This window comes from Bacillus rossius, chromosome 1 (genome assembly GCF_032445375.1).
Source record: "Bacillus rossius redtenbacheri isolate Brsri chromosome 1, Brsri_v3, whole genome shotgun sequence".
NCBI lineage: Eukaryota > Metazoa > Arthropoda > Insecta > Phasmatodea > Bacillidae > Bacillus > Bacillus rossius.
In genome coordinates this window covers 142,321,569-142,342,209 of record NC_086330.1, presented here as the reverse complement: position 1 = coordinate 142,342,209, position 20,641 = coordinate 142,321,569, and the positions used below count along the sequence as shown (strand labels likewise).

General features: G+C 34.7%; 1 protein-coding gene across 38 annotated transcripts in view; it reads left to right on the top strand.

Moving 5' to 3' along the window:
• The window catches only part of LOC134546235 (protein bric-a-brac 1-like), a 284,962-nt gene that overhangs the window by 59,306 nt on the left and 205,015 nt on the right, over positions 1–20,641 (top strand). For 3 of the 38 annotated variants that reach the window (XM_063388882.1, XM_063388883.1, XM_063388881.1), the window contains exon 6: positions 18,115–18,315. The exons of the other annotated variants lie outside the window; for them this stretch is intronic. In XM_063388882.1, the coding sequence (XP_063244952.1) occupies positions 18,115–18,315 (201 nt within the window). The remainder of the gene's footprint in view (positions 1–18,114; positions 18,316–20,641) is intronic. 38 annotated transcript variants of the gene reach the window in all.

Sequence of the window (20,641 nt, the reverse complement as noted above, 5' to 3'; positions counted from 1 at the left end):
ATATAGATAAAAGAATATCCGTATCACATGTCTGCAGAGTTGGAGAAAAATTGTTTACTGTGCCACTTGTTTTAAAAAAAATTTTGTTTCAACCCCCCCCCTTTTTTTTATAGTTCAACAAAAGTGATATTTAAATTAACTAATACTTTGTCTCCAGTTAACTGCCCTGCCGAAAGTTTTAAAAATTTTCAAGAACAAATTAAAGCAATTTATTATATTCTTAACCATGGATGAGAGTGAATTCCTCAATGTTGGCACATACTCAGCCATTGTTCATAACCTTGGTTTTTCCCTATTGTTGTTGTTGCTCCAGCTCAAACGCACTTCAAACTGTCTCCGACATCTCTGTAAGAGTCCTAGGATCTTCTTTGTATCAGCTTATGTTTTGAGCCCCTAGCTGTGTACTTTTGCTGCCAGTGAAAATAATTTACGATCCTTGAATCAAACTTGGGTTGGTTTTAAGTATGCAACGCAGATATTTACGCATCTTCTCGGCATTGTAGTTGGATTAGAATTTGTATGAGAGGTAAGTAGCATTTGGTCACGTAAAAGACACAAGATGGAGAATGAATTTTGTGCCACATGTATACAAAGGCATGAGTGAAATAACTCGTAAAGTGTGTACCTGGTCCAACAGGCAGCAGATAAATCATCATGACTGCTATTGCAGAAGCATCATGCCTTGCCTGTACTTAATTTTGTCTGGAAATTGAAAATGTACAAGTGAGTTGCACAATTTAAAAAATTAAATGAACAATTATTTAAAATTTTACCTCTGGCTTTCAGCAAGCAAATCCTATGCTTTTTAATACATACAACACCGTTAGTAGTTCCCAAATCTATCCTAGATTGCAGCACTTGATGGACATGCATTGAAAGTATGTGCAAGTACAGAATTTACACTTGAGAAAGCTTTAGCACTGTTCATCTATATGGTAATCTGTAGATTATCAATAAAGCACTGGTTAGGAGTGGAAGCCCAATCCACTTAAATAAAACATTTGTGAAATTTTTTTGTTTGTCACCTAACCTATTAGCTTTTCACATCAAATAATCACTGTCATGTAGAAGATAGGAGCATGTAGTCACAATTCTTTAAGGCTTAGTCTCACATGCCATGATGTTTATTTCATTTTTTGCTATTACTATTATTTGAGGGATTTTCTTGTAAATTTATTACAATGGCTCTCGTGCATTTTTAATTTCATTTCTAAAGTTCTTAACAGATATTTACTTAAATGTATTTAATAGTGATCATAATTATGATCACTTTCTAAACCTGTTATAGCTTGAAAATATTGTTCAGTAAATATCTGCTAAGAAAATTTGTGTCTCAACAACAAATGCAAGAGAGTTTTGGAATAATTTTACAGGAAAATACCATCTCTGCATTTGAGACTGAGCCTTAAGAGCTTTGAGAGGGCAGAAAGAATCTCAATAAAAGTGGGGATAGAACTTTCTTACAGTAAAAGTCAGGTTCACTTGCACCTGGTGTATTTGATATAATTTTTTATGATTAATGCAAGTGCTAAGCAATTCACCTTGCATCATGCTGTGCTGGTGCAAATTTTAAGTAGCAATTTATTTATAAGGCCTCCTGATGTCTAATATTGTATCATTCCTAAATGCTCCACTCAAAATGCTGGGACTTTGAATATCTCATACTTAGAACATTAATTTTTAAATAATTGCAAGACAGCTGATTGACCAAGCACAAAAAAAAAATATTTTCAATTTGAATGAAACACACTTAATTTATCTGAAATCTTTTATTGGAGGTAATATAGTAGATTAGACAAGCGAGGTGGGCTAACGTTCGTGAAATAAAATAATTTCCAGTGTTTTACGATATTAAAAATTTCATGTCTTATTTCTTGAAAATCATCAGTGTTTTAGGGAAATATATGTTTGAGTATAATTTTGAAGAATGCTACAGTAAGAACTGAGCACATTTTAAATTTAAAAAAAAAAAAAAAAAAAAAAAAAAGCCAGTTTTTTTTAGAAGTCACGAGATTCACTACTGTAAATTTTAAAGGGGGAGGGTGGAATGGGGGAAATGTGTAAATAGCAGTTGTACATTTATGAACTTGGGGCAGTCAAAAAAATAGGTCTTATATTCAATTCAAACATTAAATTCTGATAGTTTAATAATGTATTTAGTGTCTCTTAAAAACTGAAAACAATTATATGCATTTTCCTCATTGTATTCCTACAATTTTAATTAGAAAAAGCTGAAAATTTTTTGGCAGTTTTTAAGTATAAATAATATTAGGTTATATAAAGTTTGTTGCTTAAACATATACTATTTAGTGTGAAGCCAAAACTGAATTATTTAAAATGGTATCCTTGCAGGTAAGGTCAGTGCTTATTTCTCTGTGTACATGCCTTACTCATGTCACTTACAAGGAACTGAATAGTTACGCCTTCATTTTTAATTTTGACTATTTTTTTTTATGAAACATTAGGAGCTAGACAATTATTGTAGATACATACCCCTATGATTTCATTTAAGCCATGCTGTAGAAATTTTATTTTACTGTAACGTGAAATATTGCCATCAAAATTATTTTATGTTTTATACTATTATATTCTATTTTGTTTATTTGAAAGTTTAAAAAATTGTATGATATTTGTTGCAAGGCTCATTTTAAAGTTTAGACATATTTCTTATTATTATCTACATGATTGATACATTTTAAATTTTTAGTAGTCAAGGCATAACATTTGTTTTCTATTATACAATTTTTATCAAAAGAGTCTTCTTATAAGCAATGACTTTGTTATAAAATGGACTAGGAGAATTTATCTGGACTTCTGTTTTATTTTCAAGCTGAATTTGCTTAGGCTAGGGTAACTATGTGTACAACTGACAAATTTTAGAATTTAATCCAGGCTCTTCACTGAGTGATGTTTTGTTAAATTCTGTGTGATGTATGTACTGTAGGGACCACGAAAGTAGCGAGCTGCATCCCATAGTTCCGACAACAAACATTGCTCGGCACGGATCGGCAGAACGAAGCGGTGGCGGGGGTGGCGCGCACGGAACTAGGCACGGCCCGGCTATATATTAGGCGTTATAAAAACATGCAGCGCAGTAATGAAAGCGCAACATTTAATTGTGTATATGTAAAAACGTAATGACATTTTGTTACACTGAACACATATAGAAGACACTTATAATTCTAACATTACTTGACTGTAAAAAAAATTTGACTAAAGTTTCGAAACTCACCACAGTGAAGGCAGTGTTGGTTAGATCCGCAGCTCATGTAAGCCAAGAGTGGCAAAATTGCACCTCTTAGTTATGTGAAACGAGACAATATGGAAACATTAAAATATTACCAGAGATCTATAAGTCAAAGAATAAATACCAGTTCTTACAAAGGCTGAGCCAAACACGATGTAGCACTGTCAGTATCACTACTTTAATCACTGTTGTTCATTACACTGTTACTTGTTGATGAAAGGAATTCGTCATCGTCACTGTCGTCATGTAAATTTATTAAAAATTTGTCCATTGCCATGTCTATGATGCAGTCCCTCTTCCAGTATTCGTCTTATAATTTTTGAACATGATTGCAGTAGCCTACCCAGTCAGGGCCGGTACAAGGTAAATTGGCACCCTAGGCGAAAAACTTTCACCCCCCCCCCCCCCCCTCCCTCCGAAAACCCCAAGAAAAATTTTCCTTGCCTCAAAATTCATCACGTAGGCCTAAGATTTTGTCAACAATCAAATGTAAGCAGGCATTTTTTTTTTTTTTACTAATTATAAATCATAAACAGGTCACCGTGGACTTTAAATAATTACTTATATCAATATAAACATTCCAAACTGTTACAAAAATCCATTTTCATCTAGTTTCAATAATCGTTAAACATATTGTATCAGCTGTTATGTATCGTGCTGCGCCGCCCCCAGCTACTTGGCGCCCTAGGCGGTTGCCTAGTTCGCCTATATGAACACGCCGGCCCTGTACCCAGTCATCCTTTGTTACAGAGTTAACAGCATCCAGTGTGTGCATCTGAAGTGCTTGCGCAGAGAACTCTCCCACGGCATTACATTCTCGAATGCACCCTTTGCCCACGCTAATTCAATAGCGTTGAACTCACACATGTATGGTGGGAGTCGAATGACATGATGTCCTGCATTTTTTTTAAAAGTTGATCAACCCGAAATATTTTCTTCTTTGGTTTGTGTTTTTCTACTAGTTCCATCAACATACATTTCAGCATTTTTTCATCACACTCTACACTTCTGCGTTTTAGCCATGTAATCATTTCGTTTTTTGTACTGTATTTCAAATGAGGCTTATCCTCTTGTTTGGAGTGATATGGCGCATTGTCCATTACTACAACAGAAGATGGCGGCAAGTTTGGTAGAACACGTTCGGACAGCCATTTATCAAAATTAGCAGCATTCATTTCTCCGTGATAATCTCCGACTGTCGGACCTGACTTGGATATCAATAATCCCCCTGGGAGAAATCCAAATCTTGAACCAATGTGAACCAGTATTAGCCTCTTGGTTGCATTTCCTTTAGTTACTCCCGTTACGTCATTTTTGCGTTGCCAACATTTCTGGAATGTGAGATTAGTATCCACCCACGACTCATCAAGGTAAAACACTTCCTTACCTTCAGACCTACGCTGTCTAATTTGAGTGAGGTACTTGGAGCGCCACGTCACTATGTCAGCTCGTTCGATTAACAAACGCAGCCTGTCTTCACACCGTTTACAGACGAAGCCCATACTTCGCAATAATCTCTTGAGCGACGAAGGGCTCCGCTGCCAACCTATCTTTTCCTTTAATACGGGAATCAATTTGCGTACTGTGGGGACAACTTTTTTAACCGCATAGCATTCCTGGATTGTGTCTCTTACGACACGTTTATCAAAGCTGTCGATCTCAATCGTGCGTTTTTTTTCGTGGCCTGCACATAAAAAATTATGCTGTAGCAATCTTAATAATAAAAAAAAACATATGCATGACTGATATATTTTGTAAAACTAACATAACCAATGATAAATACCCTTTGTTTAATATCACTAATGCACATTACACATGTTTAAAATGCATGGCTTACCTCTTTTTCCCTGGTGTTGCATGCAGTTCATTTGGCATTGCAATTTGTTTCTTTCGAATACGCATCACTGTTGCTTTGCTTACATCTGTATAATTTGCAGCACGTTCCGTTCCGTTGCTTTGTGAATAGTAATCGAAAGGCATTTTTCACGAGCTTCTTGATTACAAATTGATATTACTTTACTAATAATTTCTCTCTCTTTGCTGTGAATCACTTTATTACTTTTCCTACGCTTTACATTCGCCTCCATTACTCGTCGCACACTACCTGCCAATATACTTCACACGGTTAGTAACGCAGGAAGGGAGACGGAATTTCGTATCGCATGACACTCCCTTCCCCTTCAACCCCAACTTCCCCTGCCGGCCTTGAACCACTCTTTCCCCTTCACCCCCGCGCAGACAGCTCGCAAGATTCCTGGCCCATACAGTATGTGTACATGTATCATATATGTGTGTGTGTGTGTGTGATGTATGACAGATTCCTGGTTTATTATTTTAAAATTAGGTTTTACATATTTTGTTCTTTAACAATTCTGTGCAAAACATATTTTCTTTTTGTATTTATGTATTTGTTGTTTCCTAACTGGTGTGTATGAGATAGTTGTTATTAATTTAGCATTATATTTGAACTGGAACTTTAGTTGAAACATAATTCTGCAGGCAGACTCACAAAAAGAGTATGAGACTTTGTCTCTTGAAGTAAAAACTGCTAAAAACAAATAGTTTATATTATTTGTTGTGTTTAATTTTTTTTTCTTTTCACATCTTAAATTCATGATCCCAGTTGGACTTCATTCAGAGTACTCATTCAGTTGCAAAGTTTTCAAGCCTAATTTTAAGTTCATGGGAGAATCATTTTATCCTTGCCTTTTTGCCGCTAAACTGCTGCCTCATATTCATGTTCCTTGAGGCTTTTAAAAACTGCTGTTTATTTGTTCCTGAACATTTTTAAAATTTAAATTGTACTATTCTTTTAGAATATAATTTGATAACTTTTGATTCAAAAGTTTCAGCATTTGACACCTATTCATTTTCTGCCTGTACAATACAAATGTATGTATTTGCAGATTTGTTTTATCACACTGCAATTTAGTTAAGGTGTTGGTGGGGGAAGGCAGATATGAAAAATAGCATATTTTAAGGAGTACGGGAGTTAACTGTTTCTAGAGATCACTGGTAATTTTTTTAATAGGAAACACATATATATATATTTTTTTTAGGTTTTCAGTTTTTAAATATTTGCTGTGAAGCAAAATAAATTTCTAATATTTGATGGCCTACTAAACTATTCAGTTTCTGGTAAGTGACATATTAATTAATATCCATTTACATTATGGTATTGTTGATCAATTTACAATGTTAGGTACAAATGAAAACTGGTGGTTATATAAAATTGTTGCAATATCTGTGTGTTATGTTTAATTTTGTTTAAAAGTATTTAGAAGAGCTTTAAAAATGACTTGCATGTAGAAAGTGTTTCCTTGTGCTTCTCTTTGTATGTATGAAATGAAATGCATATTACAATACAGGTTTCTTTTGGAATGTTATGACTGAACTATACTGCATAGAAAATCATTGACAGTTGTTATTTTGACACATTAAAAGAAAAAATTACAGCTCTAAAAAAATTTAAACTACTTAGAACTTGTTCCATTCATCTTAAAAACTACTACCAAAGAGTATGATTCTTATTACAGTCCTATATTGCATTTGCTTCACCTTGAATATTTCTACTGTAGCCAGAAGAAAATACTGGCTGTATTTCTGTCAATAACTTGGATAGTAGTTTTGAGAAGCAATGTTTTGCATATTAATTTTTTCTGTAAGTGATTTTGATTTTTACATATGTAATTATACACACATTCATACATAAGCAGATTATAAGTAATGTACAGTAGGTGAAATAAAGTGTAGCTTTGCCTCATCCTGAAGCAGACATATTTGATTGCAGTGTTTTAGAATTATACTTTTAGTGTGTGTGTAAATTTGAAAAGGATATTATTTACTTGGAGTTATGTCTTATAATTATACCATCGGATGCGCACGTGCATCATTTACTTCAACATTTATTAATTGTGAGATGCCGTCAACTGTGTGAGAAGGAAGATGCTGTGATTATATCATTATTTTAAGGGGAACAGAAAATATTTGGTTAGCTGGAAGATTTCAGCAAGAAAATTAATTACAGACATGGTAAGAAATATTTTATATTATAATCTCTTGTATTTAAAAGAAAAGTAACTTGTTTCCGGTGTATTGTACATGTGTATAGCTCTGTGTGTATGTTTTATAAAGCACAAATTTATTTTTTAATAGCAGTATTTCATTTGCATTGTGCCAATACATACTTCTGTAAATTGCACCCAAAAATATTTGCTGTATGCTTAAACCATTGTAAGTGAACAACTGTGTTGATGATTTAACATCCTCTTAACACCACACAGAAGTAGGTGATGGTCCTTTTTTATTTGTGTTTTCTGACTTTCAAATTAATGACTTCACAAAATTAGTAGTATAGCTTGTTCAGGTGTGGTGGATTTGGGGGGGGGGGGGGGGGGGGGGCGGTAGGGGAGGATTTTTGAAGAGAAAGAAAAAATTAATAGGAATTTGAAATCCTTATTTCTTGTTGTTACATCATTAGTTGTCATGTCTGATGGATAAAGTACGTATTTGGTTATTTGTTGTCATAAATTTCATTTTATAGATATTATTAAATTCCTGAAGGTTGAAATTGCATGATAATGATGAACTCAGGATTTACTCTGGTCTTAAAATTAAAAGTCTTTGTTGAAACACTTTTATATATCTTTCTCTACACTAAGCGTAAAACCACCGGCAATCTTAATGTGGTTATGAGGATATAATAGTGTATTTTTTTTTGTTTTCAAACAAACTGTCTTCCTGATTTGTAACTTATAAAGGCCTATTTGTTTGAGACACATTGTTGTATATATTTGTGTAACATTTGTGTTTTGGGTAACGGAAGAAATTAGACTGACATATGTATTTAGTTATATCTATATTGTCTCTTATACTTTACCAAATTTTTACTTCTATCAATTAGAGGATTTAAATAGAAACAATTTAGTGTGGAACCACTTCTTTTATAACCTCGAGTATGCTCATAAATGTGGATTGTACCAGATAAATGCGTAAAATACGTCTGTTATGGATGGATCAAATTGATGCAATATTCTATTTGTTGGCATGAGTTACATTGGGGTAGAGAAATTTAAGTGTTACAAAATCAGTCCTGAATATTTTTACCGACCAAATCAGAATTCTGTACTTCTCGGAAAATTTCGGTAAATCACACAGCTTTCGTACAAAGTTTATAAGCAGTCGCAGACTTGGGTCATCTTCGTTTTTCTAAGAAGAATTGGCAGACTACAACCAATGTTTTCAATTTTCATAGTTGGAAAATTCCTAATGAGGAATGTTTAATGGTGAGTAAATTTGCTTTTAAATAGTTAGAGATGCATGAATAAATGTAGTTACTAATTATAATTATATCATGTAAACTTTTAATGATGTTTTTTATCATTGCCAATATTCAAGAAAACTGTTCTTCATTTATAAATCCAAGACACCTCGCAGAATGCTTACTTTTTATTGTATTTTGTTACATAAATTATTGTTTTTTCTTATATTATAATTAATAATTTTTTGTGGCAGCTGCTATCAGAGGTTTATGTAATATTCATTGGTTGTGAATTTGTATATCTTGTGAACAAAGAGATATAGTATAGTTGTAGACACACAGAGTTTCAGAATAAGTGTAAAAAATAGTTAGAAAAATAAGTAAAGCTCTCAAAACTATAAAAATATCCATCACATAAATAACATAAATAAATTAATATCACTGTGATATAAACACAAACATTTACTATTAAAGGAAATTACAGCTCTGTATTACTCATCAAACATACAACTAACAATTTAAAAATATAATTAAATTGTGTTTCACAATTCAACGAATGTGTTCATATAAGTGTTTTCTTTATTCTATAACTGTAATGTGGTCGGGGGATTCACTTACTGATGTTACACGATTTATGGGCACCACCATGCTTTAGGGGCATGGACCCGGCAGAGACTCGGTCCTTTGGGCGTGATGTCGTCCGTGTGGGAGTGAGACTCAGTTACCACTGATACCTGCACCTGGCCTGGCCTGCTCTCAGCGTCGAGCATGCTGCAGATGTTAATGAAGTGGGCTCTTATTGGCATCCCATACGCTGGTCTACAGTAACTCTTGCACACGTGGGTGAACACAGAGTTAACGTGAGTTTGCAGTTCTAAAATCTAATATGCGCCACTGTGCCACATGCTTCTCATACAAATAATTACAAAAAAGAAAGTTATAACTGCATAAAAGCCTAACGTCTCGACTGGTTAAGAGATTTCCAGAGCCATCTCATGACTGGATGCAAGATTCACATCGGTGACTGAACTCCGACTGGCGGATTACTATTTAATTAATTAAGAAGGTTATCTCTGATAATGAAAGAAAACAATTTGAAATTAATTAAAGAAGTCTGATGATGAAGATCAGCTGAAATACATAGTTGGAAGTCCTCATAGTGCTGGAAGCGTCTTACATCGGATGGCGATGCGAAGTGACTGGGGGAGGGATGGCCGCTGGATGGCACGTCTTGAAAAGACAGTTAGGGCATTCAAATTTGCGCTGTTAATGTATTAATACTTAAACAGAATAGCACTTATAAAATTATGACACAGTTATTTCATCTTCAAAGACATGTAGTAAATGTACGTATTAAGATTACTGCTTAAAAATAATTACTGAGTGGGCCTTTGGCCAGTTCGGGCCCATTGCTGCAGAGTTTTAACTTAAATAAAATAAACATGTAGAATGTTTGCGATTGTCTGAAAGAACAAATACACTTCAGGATAAAAGAAAGTAGGCATGTGCGATTAGTAAATATTCATTTGTGCAAAATTGAAATGAATGCGAATAGTTGCTTATTATGAACAAAAAAATTTCTCAAATTTTTTTTAAAATCTCAACTCTCCATCCACCCTTGTTAATAATGTGTGTAAAATTGCTCCATAAGAAAACTACAGCACTAATCTCAGAACATGAAACACTCAAATTATTTTTTAAAAAAAATCCTTATATGAAAAATAAAATATAATTGTTTCATCATTTGAGTGAATGGTTAGGTTGTGGTAGCTACATATAAAATAGGTGCTATTGTTAAGGGGCCCGCCTACCTGGGCACACATACGGTGTGCAGAGCTTCAGGAAAAACAACGCGATTTCAAAACTACTCAAGATATCCGAGTGGGGCCTATTTACGAATAGCATTTAAGAGTTCGCTGAGGACCGAAAAGTACTTTTAATTTCGGATTAAGTTTTTAAACTGTATTTTTAGAAGCGTTAAAATGCCTAAAACGCGTGTTTTCAGAGTAATTTTTAGGCATAAAAAATCAGTACAGATTCTTGAAAGCACTTACGGGGGTTTCATAACACCTTTATCTTCATTTCTCCGCCATATAATGTTACGGTCACCGCTCAAATTTCACAGTTATCCTGTGACGACGAGACGAATGCGCTCCAGTTCAGAGCCTTGCGCTTAGAGGCTATACCGCGCTGGAAGCACCAGCGAGCGTCGCGCTTATTATCCCGCCTCACTAACACACATACACCCCTACGAGGCGGGCACCTTAAGGCGATTGGTGCATGGAAAATATTACGACAAAACTAATTTAACTGTACATATTTATTTTTGATGCTTCTTTTTAAGACATAATATACCTAGTATATTTTTAATAAACTTTTTTTTACTGAGTTATGTCATTTTAAATCCATTTATTTTTATTCCAAGCCAGAATTATTTAGAAAACACATAATTATGTTAAACTTAAGTATAGTTCAAGAAACTAGTGTACGAATATGTTTCTGCACCTATAAAAGTAAGAAAAAAAAATTTTCATCGTCAAAATTACAGTTTAATATTGACAATTTCCATTGATCACTGCTGGACTACTTCAGGAGCGATTTAAAGAATAAATTTAAATGAAAATGAAAACATAATTGGCAGAACACTTGAGTTATGTATATATTTTCATATCCTTTTGTTTTTGATACGATCCGACTCAAAACACGCCCTCTAGAGTGACAGTTCTAGTGCTGCGTGTAAAACTCTCGCCGCCGGGAAGAATGTCCCGCGACGTGGCGCTGAGGGCGGCGCTTGTCGGAACCAGGTAGTCCGGCGGAGCTCCGGCCGGCTGGCCGCAGCCTGCGGGTGGGGAGGGGGAAGAATGGGGTGTAGAGGGAGGACGAGAGAGGAGGCCGAAGAAACGAAGGGTCTGTCAAGGTCGCGCTCATGGAGCTAATATACAGTAATACATCTGGAGAGGACAAGGGAAGGCCAGCAGAGGATGCGAGGTGAAGCCGGGTATCGGCGTTTGTTCCCTGCTTCCTACGCTGGAAGAAAACGAACACGAGCCAAACTTTCCTCGCGCGGCCGAAAAGTCCTCCAAACTAAACTCGCAACAGCTCCGAAACTATCAAAACAATCAAACTGAAAATTTTACTGGAGTATCTGTAAACATTTTTCCCCACATCGCTTTAATATTTTTTTCGAAACATGAATGCTTTCATTTTTAAAAATTAAATACCTATTTACTGCCAAAAATTCTTGTGAATACGCAGAGTAAATTACAACATTGAGGAAAAATTTTTGTTTGCAATTATAAGTGGGGGACACCAGCATATGAAATAAGGAAGAAGCCTCAAATTTTATTTATATACCCCTTTTGACGCATTCAACCCCATACTTTTATTTTTACAGAGAGTTGAAGTGTGAATAATGTTTCAGTGGGTAACACTACCGACATATGTCTTCGGAACGCACTTCTTTTTGTTATTATACGTCTCAAAATTTATAATTTCATACACAACGTTTATAAAAACGAATTCTTACTTACCTCATTTAATTTATTACAAACCTCTTGTAATATACGTGTGTTAGTAGAAGAACCAACGTAACATGCAAACCTTAGGTAAACACTGGTAGAGAATTGTTTGGAATAACTGTAATGCTATGCATATACTGACAATGTAAGAAACTTTCAATTTTATTAATTGTTTGCATAAGAATTAATAATTTAAAAAAAATCATAGAATAGGCCTTTATAGACTGAAAACCTTTCACGTAGTTTCAAGTCGCGTACATAAAAGTTTTTTAATATATATAATTACCAAATATTGTTGAATATATTTAACATTTTTATACATGTTACAACACACATATAATAACAAACCTATATAGTATATAAAAAGACAAACGCCAAATTTTAGCATTTTGTATTTCTTTTCTCTGTGTGAATAAAATAACAGTTCTTAACATAGTTGCTAATACTGTACTATATTTCTAAAAAAAATTACGAAAACCCCTGACATCGTCACCATAACAATGATAAATTTGCAAAATAATTAAGGCACATCTTTTAATGCTACGAAGCACACTCTTAAGAGAAATGTTTTAAACTTATGTTGTGATGTAACTAATATCTTAAAAGCATTGTGAAACCGTTACTTTGAGGGAAACCTTAATATACCGAACACCATACCATCCTTTAATCGAGTACGATTTTCGCTTCTTAAGACCCATTTGTCTTCAAAATGCACTGTACTGTGTAAGTAATAAATCAGTCTTAAAAATCAGTTAGTTATTTTGTCTTCCTATTTCGTATTCTAATTGAGATAAATATCAGATAAGCATGTGTTACTTGTATCACGACATCAAGGTATTATTTATCAGTAATTAATATTTCATTTTATTTTTTTGTTAACTAATGTGCATAGGGCAGTGCACTAGACATCACTACCTGTGTGTAGTGTTGCGTTACACTTTTTAACGCATTAGAGTTTACATAAAATGATAAATCCAAAATTTCGTTTAAAAGTATAAATATCAGTGATCAATTTAATTAATGTCCAGTATAACTCAGTCAGTAAAACATTCGGAAATATGTATAGGACCTGTTAACCTAAATATTTGTTAACAGTTAAACTGAACTAAGATGTGTTATAGTGGTTTTTTCTCTCTCCGTATATTAGAGGTATGGGACATCAAAATACGCATCTGTCGCCCGTTTACTTTAAATACAGAATTATAAACTACATATTGTGAAAACATTCTGCAGCAGTTTTTGCTGAACGGAAAAACACGGATGAGAAGACAGACGAAATATGTTTGGTAAGTGATGTTTCGTCAAATGAAATGGAACAGGACAGTGCTTATCAGAATGAAATTACAGAACTACTTTTGTGCAAGGAAATGTATTTTACAAAGACATTTCAAGAGAAATCACCTTTAAATGAAATAGATCTTGCTGACATGGAAGAAATAGACTTAGATTTAGAGGCCAGGCCCCTTTCAAGTGACGAGATTTCTCTTGAAGGGCTGAAATATGTTTCTGGCTATATAGCTCACCGTTTCAGAAATAAATATCCTGACCTTGGCACTACGGATTTCAATTCGGAGGACGATAGCTGGATACATGTACAATCAAAGGGTAACTTAAAATGTCCCACTAATGAATTTTTTGAATTAATAAAGATCGCTGAAATGTGTTTTGATAATGTTCATGGCAACAATTTGTGCAAAAAAGAGCGGATTTTTGAATCACTGACTAAAATTATTTGCGGAACTACTGAAAATAAATATCCAGAAGAAGTTATATACTGTTTTGTCAGGACAAGAACATATATGCGTATCAAGTATTTGAACATGAAATATTTTAACGAACAAGACCAAAAACGCAAAGAAAGAAATAAGATGAGGAAAACTACCCTCTAAGATTTTTCAGTGTGATAGTGTCCACTTTCCTTCACCATAATATGTATGTTCATAATTTATTTATGATGTTTTTTAATTACTATATTTAAGAAAAGCATTTATTGTGAATATCACAGCAATTATGTAGGGTTTAAGGTATTTATTGTATTACAAATATTGAGTATGTCATTTTTATTGCCTTTATTAAAAATAATATATATGTTAACAATGTAACAAAATTGCGATATTTTTGTATTGCTATTGCAATTTCGTTTCTTGTAAACATTATTGTAGACTTTTTCATATTGAAATTAAATTTGCTATAGGGTTGTTTGTATTTTAATTTTACATTTATAAGATTTTTTATATGTTGTTTACTGTTTACAAACATTTGAAAAATATTTCCTTAACCATATTTCCATTTCCATGGCAATAATCTTGTTAGCTTTTCGGGTAACTCTTCTACATGGATGATAAAATGGTGCAACATCTAAAACATATCACACCACCTATACATAACTATAAAACTAAGAGGTGTTTTCTTTACATAATATTAAAGCACAATGTTTCCTTGTGGCGTAGGTGATTTAGAATTTCCATTTATCTAGAAAAATGGGCTTTCAGAATGTTTTTTAACACACAGTGTTTTGGAAGGTTTTTGAAGAAAAAAATTGACTACACGTTTTATTTTTTTGCAGCTGAATTCGGGCACGTGCATGAAATATAATTAATCCGTAGGAAGCGCAATGGTTTAAAGTATTGATGTTGAAGATTTGAAAAGATTTATTGAAATAGTGTGAGAGAATGAGTGAGTTGAGTAAGAAGATGTGCGGGAGTGGAGAGGTTAACTCTTAGCCACATGTGCGCAGTTACGGACAAAAAATAATCCATTCCGCCTCCCCATGGCGAAGGATGAGTGAAAGAGAAACCTGCTAAACCTTCCCCTCCTCCGGGCACGATAGAACCTTATCGGCTGTGTGTTAGAGGGAGAGCGAGATACAATCTTCGAGGTTTTTTTAGTTACCGCTAGATGGCAGGCCGCAGAGCGACCACCAGTGACACCCTTCCCGTATGAAGGCCATCTCGCCACTGACGAGCTGGAACTAAGCTCCTGACCTCCCTACATAGTAACGGTCACCCACATAGGCATCTACACTCTTTAGTGGTCATATGATACAAAATTCATTGTTTTCGGGCCTGTGACCGTTTTTTACCGTGCACCAATCGCCTTAAACTACATGAACCATTGGTTAGGTTAGCTTAGCTACTTTTAAAACACTGTTGATACCAAAACTGGAACAATAATTATTCCACAGATGTCTTAAGTCTAATAATATTTACTGTTTTCTTATCCAAATCATTTGCACTCTGAAACTAATTAAAAACTAGTTATAAATGCGAAACCTGTTTTGGGGAAATTTGGTATTGTAAAATGAATGATAAAATGTTCTAAATTCACTATCTAAACAATACCACTCTATGATACTCACATTAATACAAAAAAATTATTAAAACATTACAATAAAATTTTAGTTACATAACCTAACTCGCAGGCATCTGAACGATTGTTTGCATCTATCACATTGTGTGGAACAATCGCTAACGTCTGTGGAAAAACTCCATATTGCACTACTTTTTTTTTCTCGGTTGTACTTCTTTCTTTTGTGATGATCCATTTGTAATTTTATCAAACGAAATTAAGAAAACCCAGGTAGGAGACTCCATGTTGAAAATAAGTTTTTTAACACTTCAGATTAATCAATAATGGTGTTATGCTTATGTGAGAGGTCATTCTTCCAAAGTTAACTGAAAATAAGTTGCACATGCGATACAAAGACTTGAATGTTACGAAGCTTTGATTAATGAGAGTAGTTAATATCGTTTTGAAGTGTTACAGAACATAAAAAAAAAAAAAAAAAAAAACTTTGGATTTACTTGTAGGATGGAAACTTTGCACATACCTAAAAGAAAGAAGGTTTTCAACATGACTTCATGAGCCACTGACTCTACTGCACCCTCTTGCGGTAGTTTATGGTATTTGTCGTGCACTATTAAAACGTGTCGCACATGTCGCTGGTGGGATGTTTGAAGGGCCATGAAGATATGAATATCGCTCATCAATAACAGCTGTAAAATTACCGTACTAGTTAACATGCCCAGCATAATGTCCTGTTTCACCAACTAGCTATTTTATTTCAATTAGTGTGTGACATCGTCCCGGGCTGCGCTCTTCTGAGCCCGATGTGCCACCAGCTCCGCCCTTACACGCTGCGAGCCCCCTCCTTGCACCACCACCCTCTACGACCCCGGCGTTTGACCGCCTGCCGAAGTGTGTGTGTGTGCGTGCGTGCGTCAGCCCGTGCCCACCGGTGTGACGTCAGTGCTCCGCTCCCGAGAGTTGCCGAGCGAGGACGAACGGGCAGTGAGTCGCGATTACTGCGAGAGGAAGGAGCTTCATGCACCTGTTATCATTTTTGGAGCATTTTATTGATACAGGGGGAACAGGACTCGCCACACACGGGCTCGTCACGACCCTGAGAACAAAGTAGCTGGGTCCACGTGCCCATTATACATGTGGAGGCACCCTAAGCTTCGACAGAAACATCAACCCCCATTGAAATAATCTTAGGTAATTCTGTTTGGTGTTCCTCCGTGCATTTTAATTTAATTTTCTCAAGAAAAAATGTGATCTATATTAACTGCTAGAGTTTGGTCAATTTTTGCCACTTATCTCGCTTAAATTAGGAAATAAAATAGCTCAATTTGTAAAAAGTGTAATTTTTGAAAACTATAGGAATGATGATGTTTTACTTTCAATGTGAAAAATCATAATTTTTTGTTGTGAGCACTCGACAATATTTTCCAAACAGTGACCCTCAGAATATGTATCAAAAAATATAATTTTGAATTTCCTTCTGATCAGATGTAAATTTTTACTGAGCCACTGTACTTATATTTCTCCTTCTTTAATTTCTTCTTTAAGAATTATTTTAATTTAATATTCATAAGCAAAAAAAAATTATTTCCAAAAACTTAATATAAAGGGTGTGTGTGTGTGTGTGTGTGTGTGAATTTGTGTGTGTGTGTGAATTTGTGTGTGTGTGTGAATTTGTGTGTGTGTGTGAATGTGTGTGTGTGTAAATTTTGTACTATGAAGATATTTTTTTTTAGTTTGTGTGTGTACTAGACTAGTGCAATGAAAATTATTGTTACCCATGTGATAAAACACAATCTTAAAAATATTTACATTGCATTGGAATTTAAATTTTCACGATTATTTCCATTCATTGTGCAGGAAAGTTACTTATTACCTACTTTTTTTTTGTGCTGTATGTGTTGCTTATATTTTAATGCACATATTATTTCTCAAGCCATTGTGGGTGCTAAGATCTCATTGCCTGCGCCATTTTCTCTGTTTCGCAAAAATATATTCAGTGACCGAAGGCATTTGTTCTGGCATTTCCGTGCTGGTATGTTTGTGAAAGAGGTGAAGTGATAAGGTGGACCTTTCCTGTTGTATCACGTGCATCTGCATGGTGTCTACGTGTGAAGTGACTGTATGTCCGGTCATGAAAAAGTAATTAAATAAACAGTAGTGATGCTTCAGTTTACAGTCTAACATTAATTTATATAAATAACTGGAGACTATTCACTTAAAACACGAGGAAATTACAATCAAAAACTTTTTAATTGGTACGTTCCTATGAATATTAGATTTATTTTTGCTTATTAAGTATAAAATTAACCTTATTATATTTTTAAAAAAAAACTCAAGAAAATAATATTACATTTTCTGAAAAAGTCTTGAAATTGGCTCATGTATTTATTAACATCCATAAATTAGTGTTTACTCAGAGTTTGAAGTGTAACCTTCTTGATTTATTAATTTTAAAAAAACGTTGCAGGTTCTTATTTTTTAATTTTTTTGTCAGTGATATAATGTACTGTACCGGTATACTCATGGGGTTAGCACAAAAAAGGTCACAAACAATCTCAGTATGAAATTAAACTGGGAGATATGCATTATCTCTGGTGTAACATTAAGTTAGCAGTAGAATGGAATGAGAAGAAAGTTATACTAACACACACAAGTGGTTAAAAACCAGCATGTCATTCAATCAAAAATGTGTCACTATCTGTTTGAACCATTCTCATGTTTGTATAATGTGAAATAACCAAGAAATAATTAATATTTTACAATTTTTCGCTTGAATGTTGCAGAGCTGATGCTCGAAAATAGTCTGTTGCCAGACTATTGCAGAAGGGGGCGTCCATCGTCCGGGGTAACACCCAGACTGCGTGGGAAATCTCGTGCTCACTTTCCAGAGAGAATTCCTTTCACTCCCGCTTCCAAAGAGCAGCCAAGAAAGAGATGCAAAGTGTGCCTTGCCAACAATAGACGCAGTGAATCTATTTACCAGTGTAAACAGTGCAGAGTTGGTCTCCATATTCCGCAGTGTTTTGAAATTTATCATAGCCAGGAAAATTACTAGATGAGATTTTAACTTGCGTTCTAGCATAGTGAAGTGTTACGACTTTGCATGATGAATTTAAAATAACTTTTATTGGTTATGCTGTCACGATTTTGAATAACACGTGCATTTTTAGGAACAAATTAGTTGTGTTAAGTGAGGGATAGGTGTACTTGTCTACAGAAAGATCAGGCAGGCATCACTGTGTCAATAATACTACCCTCCTTGCAAGGCCCAGGCTCAGGCCTCCTACAAATACAAACTAAAAACAATGAAAAACTGAAGAGTTTACTTAAATACATCATGTCAGTGGCTGCATCAGTTCCCTTTGCCTGCTATGAGTGTGAAAACTTGCAGAGATCTCCATAATACTCACTCGCCTGTTACACTGCGTGATGCTCCGGCATGGTTCCTGCCACTGGGCCGTGATCCTGGGCCCGCCAACCAATCACCACCTCGTGTCACCTGGACTGCGGAAGTACGTACCCTACCCGCAGTCCAGATGCCCTAGAGGCAACCGGCCCAACCTTCAGCCAGATACATACACACCCACGTTCCTCCTTCCCCAAATTCCCAACGAGCATGCCTGTACATGCTGACGTAAGACTGGAAATTCCAAGCATTTCACTTTTTTGTGCGCTCCATTCCTTCCAGCTCATCTTATCAAACCAGCCAGAAAAGACCAAAACCTAACCTAACAATCTTACGAAAAAAATTAAAGTAAAAAGAAATCATTACATTAAAAATAATTAAATACAAACATACATTTTAAAAAAAACTCAAGTGACAGTACTTAGTTAAAAATGTTTAAGCTCAGGTTCAAAATTTGACAAATGCAGAATGTTTTGCTATGTTGACGTAAAACTTTCAAGGTGTATCTGTGGCCAGTGTATGAAAACCTCCTGGATTACTTAAATTTAATTCAAAACCTGAAAAGTTACCTTTCACATTATCCATCAGTACAACCCAAGGAGAACAAATTTTGACAATGTGCTGAAATATCTGAATACACTTATCATATGAGAAACTCCTATCTCAAAGCATGAATAAAGACTAGGACCAAGTGATGCTAGCATTCTCCTGGTAGCTTGTTAATGATGGGCAAAAAATGTTTAATTTATTACCAAAATGTATTTTGCAGTGATTAAGATCAGAATTTCATGAACGTTTGATAAATTGAAGCTTGCCACTCATATGACAGGTCATCTTTTTGTGTTTAAAAGTTTATGATTGGACTTAAAAACTGGTATATATTATATCTCGCTGTGATGACGGGAGCCTGAGGTATAACAATAAAACCACATTTTTTCACAACCAAGTGCAACCAATATAAGGTGAGCTCCCATTTCATGTTCATTCATATTAAAGGGGGTTCAGTCTTGAGTAACACTTGCACTAGATGCCATGCGGACAGAGCTGTAGTATACCATAAAGATAAAAAATAAAAAAAAGTTCTTACGAATTCCTACAAAATTCCTTGAGTTTCCGTTTGGTTTTTTACGATCTCGATGAAATTCTGCACACTTGACCTTCGAAACATGAGGGAGGTTACTGTCTAGGTTAGATTTCAAGAAAGCAGAATTTAATTATTCTCTATGAAATGTTGCCATTTTATTGTTGATGCTATCTTCGTTTTCATGCCAATGGCTTTTGCAACAACAGTGGCACCTGCGAGGAGGGCATGTATAATGAGCAGTGTGTGCGTGTTCTGCCTGTGAACTGCCGTAGCAAAGCACGGATACTCCAGTTTCTTTTTAAAAATATTCTCCATCTTTCATAAAGCCACAGCAGTAATAACCGTAGACTCAACGCAACCATTACATAAGATGACCTTTCATATGAGTGGCAGGTTCAAGCTCATCAAACTTGCAAGAAATTCTCATTCTTATTCGCTGGAAAATACATTTTGGTAATAAAGGAACTTTTTGTTGGTGCCTAATGATTTATTTAATTAAAAATGTACATATAGTTGATTGATCTGCAATTTTTTTCTGCATAAATCTATACTTATAATAAAACTGTTAGAGGTAAAAAGCCTGTACATTGAATTAAATGATGAAAAATTATTGGAAATGGCTATTTACATTATCTAGAACTCAAAAATATTGTTTTTAAAACTTTTGTTTGTTTCAGCATCAGTTGAAATTACTTGATGGATTTTGATAAAAAAAAATTTTTGAGTAGTAAAGCCTTGAACGAAATTTAAAACTAGGCTATATATAATTACAGGTATCCACCCATAAAGGGATGGAAAAAAGGGGTAAACATGGTTTTAA